At 53.0% G+C, this 6,394-nt stretch overlaps 1 protein-coding gene across 1 annotated transcript in view; it reads left to right on the top strand.

Moving 5' to 3' along the window:
• The first annotated feature begins 5,792 nt into the window (after positions 1-5,792).
• Positions 5,793-6,394, top strand: part of RPH3AL (rabphilin 3A like (without C2 domains)) — a 791,901-nt gene continuing 791,299 nt past the window's right edge. Inside the window, exon 1 of the mRNA XM_078780280.1 lies at positions 5,793-6,014. Coding sequence (XP_078636406.1) covers positions 5,911-6,014 — 104 coding nt within the window. The 5' untranslated portion in view covers positions 5,793-5,910. The remainder of the gene's footprint in view (positions 6,015-6,394) is intronic.

Raw genomic sequence — 6,394 nt, 5'->3', positions numbered from 1 at the left:
TCCACCTCGTCATAGAGGGGAGGAGTGAGCCAACCCCACTTGGCCAACCAGCACCGCGGTTAGCGACCCGGTAGGCGTGCCCTCGCAGCCGGCAGCTTGATTCCGCCCCGAGTGATAAAAGGGACTGGAAGGGACTGCTTCACCAGATGACCTGGGAGATGAGCGAAGAGGTGACATACGAGAGGAGCGGTGAGATGCGAGACGCTCCAAGCCAAAGAGGAGAGGTACTCGGAGAGGAAACCAGCGTTGGAGAGACGCGCTGAAAGGAGGGAGACGGCTCCACCAGAAGGAGAGGAGCAGGTGTGCCCGAGCCAGCGCGTGACGTCTACAGCATCGGCAGCGGATACGCGACGGAGGGTTTTCCCACCAAAAACGCGAGGAATTGAGAGCTGCTGCCTCCGACCCTGCCTCCCTCTCCAGCAATCCACCTCAAGCCCTACCTGCCTGCAATATCCCCCGTGTAAGTGTGAACGTCGTCTGTCCTAATCGTTGTCTTGGGGTTAAGTAAATTGAATAGAACTAGGGCATGCCCGTACTATATCTATATCTAAAATTATATCCCCCCCTCTATTTACATGAAATGGTTTGGTCCATGAAATGTTTTGGTCCATTCGCAACGCCAAAGCGAACGGCGAACGCTTTACATGAAATGGTTTGGTCCATGAAATGTTTTGGTCCATTCGCAACGCCAAAGCGAACGGCGAACGGCTTGCGAGTACAGTGACAATCCCCCCGGGGTTTTAATTAGTTTTAAAACATCGTTTAACGCCAACATAGCGCCAACATAGTTTGCCGACGGGAAATAAATGAATACGCTCTCAAATGTGCCATCCGAGGCAGAGTGTGTTCGCCACGTTCGGCACACGCGATAGCTCGCTGCTCTCTGATTGGTTGAATCGTTTTTTGGACATAGCTCGGTAAGTAATTGTCCGATTAATATGAAACCTTGAAAAGGCACATCCTCGGGTCCCCAGCAATATACCTGGCAAGTTTAAAGTATATCGGACCCGTGGTTGTCGAGAAACAGCGGTCACAGACAAACAAACAAACACACAGAGATTACTGGAATTATAGATAGACTAGGGCATGCCCGTACTATATATAAGCTAGGACGTGCCCGTACGTGGGTGCCCGTTCCTTGCCAAAAAAAAAAAAAAAAAAAATTTGTGTAGGGGTGTGTGTGTGTAAACATCCTAGGGCGTGCCCGTACGTGGGTGCAAAAAAACATGCGTGCAAACAACAACAACAAAAAAAAACTTTGAAACCACGTGGCAGTAACGACCACAGAACCCCCCCCCCCTCTATTTACATGAATGGTTTGGTCCATTCGCAACGACCACAGAACCCCCCCCTCTATTTACATGCAATGGTTTGGTCCATTCGCAACGCCAAAGCGAACGGCGAACGGCTAAATCGCCATAGCTCGGTAAGTACTTGTCCGATTAATTTCAAACCTTGAAAAGGCACATCCTCGGGTCCCCAGCAATATACCTGGCAAGTTTAAAGTATATCGGACCCGTGGTTGTCGAGAAACAGCGGTCACAGACAAACACACACACACACAGACACACACACACACACACACACACACACACACAGAGATTGCTGGAATTATAGATAGATAAGCTAACGATGCACTGTGTGACTGCTTCTTCCATCCATTGCTGTAAATAATTTTGGTCGCTCTTTCTTTTTGCTTGTGTGTGTATAATAAATCTGTTCTTCCTCCGTACTCTGTCTTCTTCTCTTTTCCTTCTCTTTCGGTCGCTTTAGAGGTTTCCCGATTGAATATCTGTGGGGCGATCTGGTCAACGTCGGGTGGAATCGGGCCAATTGGGGATCCTGTAACGGTCGCGGTTGGACCATCCGCTCGGCCCATCGTAACATCAAAACCGCGATCTGTAACAATTGGTTGTCAGGAGTTGGATTCGGACCTGGGACTAAATTTGTTAGGCCCAAATTTTGGAACACCAATTGTGTTATTAAGTAACAATTGGTGTCTGGGAGTGAGATTCGGGGCCTGAACCAAATTTTTAAAACATCTAAAAAAAAAAAATTTGGTCAAAATTTGGAGCTGCCGAAATTTGTTTTGTTTTACAAAACCCGAATTTTGAGATCGCGCCATGGACAATCAAGGCGATCGGATGTCGGTGGGGGAGATAGACGGGTTGGGGGTAACCCAGGACTTAGGGGAAGAAAGGGAGGAGGAGAGCAATGAGGAGGCGGTTGAGGGGGTATCAGGCGCACAAAATGGCGCTCTTGCGCACGAGGTTGGGGCAGCTGCGGCCGCACCCTTGGTACTACCAACGGTGGCCCAAATGCAAGCCTTCATGGCCCAATTCATGGTGGAAATGCAGAAAGAAAACGACATTATGGAACAAATGGAAAACAGAATAAGGGCTGATAGTGAAAAAATGGAAGACAGAAGGAGGGGTGATAGTGAAAAAATGGAAGACAGAAGGAGGGCTGATAGTGAAAAAATGGAAGACAGAAGGAGGGCTGATAGTGAGCGATTGTTAAACAAAATTGAAGCAACAACGAACGGAATGAGGGCCGATAGAGAGGCAAGGGAGCAGAGGGACAGAGACCGCAAGTTGGGCGAAAGGGTCCCAGGGGTGCACGACGAGGTAACGCGGGTCGAAAAGCGCTGGTTGAGCGAAGCGGAGGAAAGCGCGGGTACAATGACGGGGGTAGAAATCGCGACACGGGGTTTGGAAAAGCCGGCGACCGATGAGGTAGAGGGAATTTTATTAAAGCCAACGGTCGTCGAGGTGAGTACAGAAAAAGCGGAAGTGGGCATTGAAATTGAAGAGATGACGGAGGTAGCCCGGGAATTGCAGGGAGAAATGGAATATGTGCAAAGTCCCTGCTCACATCACGATGCTGTGCTTAATCCAAATGGACGTTTGCAGGTTTTGGTGCAGGGAGGAAGAAGAACCCCGAAGGTGAGACGTGCTGTTGTGTATTGTGCTGGGAGATTTTGTAAGAGGATGTTTAGCGACAAAAGAATTGTCGCGCGCTTGGGATCGAGGAAGCATCCGGGCGTTGGTGAAGGGTCCCGTGTGAGTGGAAATGGCACGCGTGTGAAAAAATAGTGTGCGTCAAGGGGTGAGCGTGTTACGAAGCGCGAGTGTGATACCGAGTGCGAGCGAGAATGCACGTCGGGGTGTACGGAGTGTGACACGAATAGTGAGTTGGTGATGGCGCAGGTGCGAGAGGGCACATCGGAGCGCGAGTGTGAAACCGAGTGCGAGCGAGAATGCACGTCGGGGTGTACGGAGTGTGACACGAATAGTGAGTTGGTGATGGCGCAGGTGCGAGAGGGCACATCGGAGCGCGAGTGTGAAACCGAGTGCGAGCGAGAATGCACGTCGGGGTGTACGAAGTGTGACACGGAGAGTAAGGTGGTGGTGGAACGTGTGCGAGGAAGCACACCTGAGTTGGTGGTAGCGCGGGTGTGGGAGAGCCCATCTGAGCGCGTTAGTGGGTGGATGCCAGAGTGCACGCCCATGGTGAGTGTTACGGAGGACGTAACGGAGGAGAGGTGTGCGCAAGAGTGTGCGCGAGAGGTGTGGTGTGTAACAGGGAGAGCGTTGGTGGAATGTACGGACGGCGTTGGAACGCCAGGTTTTGTGAGGGTGAAAGGGGTAGCGTATGCGTGTGAGCATGCAAGTAAAGCATCGACGGTAACCGGGTTAGCGGTTAGGGCGACGGATAGCCGATGCGAGCACTCGGGGCGAGGGGTGCTTTGTTGGGTGCGAGGCCCGGCGCGGGTCGATGCTGCGTCGCTTCTCTTCGAAGCGTCATTGCCGATTCGGGCTTGGCCCCGCCCCGCACGGTCGAGTCCGGGCCTTGGCGGGCGAGGTGACCGGTCCGGTTCAAGGGCGTGTGGGAGGAAGTGGAACGGTGCCCCCTCGTGGGGACGGGGTTCCGACCGGGGGAGATTGAGCCATCGGGCCCGGGACCGCAAGGTGCCGCGCCGAGATGGTGCGTGGAATCTCGGCCCAACCAAACCACCTCCCTTGAACCGAAAGCCGGATGGATTCAACCTGCAGGCGACCAAACCACCCAAATTCATTGCTCGGCTTTACGAACCGAGTTTAATGATGTCACGACGCACCGAGGCAAGGATATAGTGGACTGTGATGATGGTGATAGTGATAGTGATCGTGATTTGATACGAAATTTATAATAGTGGGTAGAATTGGCAGTAAATGGAAAATTGTTGATTTGTTGGATTGGGATGTGCAAAATTGATAGTAGGACCTCCCCGATGTGGTGGGATGGCAAATCCACCATCCCTCACAGATGGTGGGGCAAATGCGCTATAGTTTATGGGGTGTATGGCAGTGGAAACTAGCCCGGGTGGGTTAGGATATATCGTGTGTAGGGATCTAGCGAAGATGACATTAGGTAACGTTAAGTTTAGTTAGTGACTGATACCTGTAGTGGGGACGCAGGTAGTTTAGTGTGGATGATAATGACGAGGGAGCGCAATAGTTTAAAGGGGCGACAGGGAAGCGCAAGTTTCAGAGGGGAGTAGTTAGCTGAGATGATGCCGTGTGTTTGAAGATTGACCAGGTGTGATTGAACAGGTGTGATTGCACAGGTGTGCAACTGAACAGGTGTGTGGAGCAGTGTATGAGGGAGTAGTGGTGATTGCGTGTTGTGTTGACCAAATGGTCCAGGAAGAAAGGAGGGTGCAGGTGGCGCCAGGTGTGAGGGCACAGGTGTGCAACAACAGGTGTATGTGGCTGTGTGGAATAAATGGTAGTGTGGAATATCTGGAGTATTGGAATGGATGGTTGTGGAGTGAGAATGGTGGAAATTGTGGAGTGGAGTGGATGGTGCGAAGGTGTGAATGGGGGGAGAGTGGACCCCTATCACGGATACCCGGGGTGGGTAGAGTAAGTGTTAGGTAGAGGGTACAGGTAAATTGTGGTTGGATATTGGCATCTGTGGTGCGGGTGAAAGAATGGTCTTTGGATGGGTGCATTAGTGTTGTGGAAATGGCTGGGCGTGTAGCCTGTTAGTGTGTGTAGTTGGTTGGGCGCTCCACCACTGTGAGGATGTCGGCCAGGTGAGGCCGCAGGTGGGCTCTGGGAGCCGGTAGTAGTTGTTGTGGATGGGGCCCGAGGATCCGGAGGACGGACCCGGGTAGCCCAGTGCCAGAGGGCACCAAGGGGTGACAGAGCCAGGAGAGGGCCTTCCCCAGTTAGTTAGGTTAGGGTGAGGAGCTAGGTAAGCTCGGGTGGCAACTGCAGTGGTGGAGGTGTGCAGGTGGGTAGACCTGCTGGGAGAGCTACACGTCGCAGCCCAGAAATTGTGCGAGGGCACCGGGAGATGAATCGGGGGAGTGAGACCCCAAATTGAGAAGCACCACAGTTTGGTCAATGGGAATTGGTTATTGGACTTCCGTTTCCGGTCCAGTCGTGAGAGGATGCTGGCGTCGCTTGCTCGCCGCTTCTCTGACTGGACCATTGTCCGTGTCTTGCTTTCCTGGTGGTCGTGGCGGATTTTTGGCCATTGAGTCTTCCTCTGCGCGGTCCCGGCTCTGCTCTGCTCTGCTGCTCCTGGCTTCGCCTGCTCGGCTCCTTCGCTATTTCCTCGGGTTCACTCTCGTGGGTTGTGCCGCCCATTGTTTGCGGCGGCGGTGGTGGCGGTTTGCCGCCGTGATCTTGATTAGCAGCGGCGGTCATTTGCCGCTGCATTTGCCGCTTTGCCTCCTCAACCTTGGCCTCGTGCTCGTCTCTTCGCTCCTGTCTGCCCTCTGCATGGTCCCGGCTCTGCTCCTGGCTTCACCTGCTCGGCTCCTTCGCTGTTTCCTCGGGCCCACTCCCGTGGGTTGTGTCGATTGTTTCGCCTCCTCACCCTTGGCCTCGTGCTCGCTTTGCCTTCGCTCCTGCTGGCATGGCTCTGCGGTACTCCGCCGCAAGGCTTCTCCTGCTTAAAACCCGCTCCACCCCATCATGCATCTCTGCAATCAAATCGAATGGACTCCTGCGTCGACCCAGGTACATTCACCGTGGCTCCGGTCGTAAGTTTGTTTATTTACAATCAGGTCACTCCATCCCCATCCTCTGGTCGGCTCAGCGCACTCCCACTCATCGTCCCAACACACCTGGTCACAACAACGCACAAAATCGCACCTCCTGTCTGCGAACCCTGGCCAAATCACCTGGATTCATACCCGCCGTACAAAACAACATCAAGCTCACCCTGTTCAATACCCGGTCCCTCAACAACAAATGCCTCATCCTGAACGACTACATCCTGGAAAATAAACTGGACTTTCTCTGTCTCACTGAGACCTGGCAACAACCACTGGACTACTACACGCTCAACCTCACCACACGCAATGGATATTCTTACATCAATAAACCACGCTCGGAGG

The sequence above is a fragment of the Myxine glutinosa genome, chromosome 6 (assembly GCF_964187855.1).
Source record: "Myxine glutinosa chromosome 6, kmMyxGlut1.1, whole genome shotgun sequence".
Classification (NCBI taxonomy): Eukaryota; Metazoa; Chordata; class Myxini; order Myxiniformes; family Myxinidae; genus Myxine; species Myxine glutinosa.
This window is presented reverse-complemented; position numbering and strand designations above follow the sequence as displayed.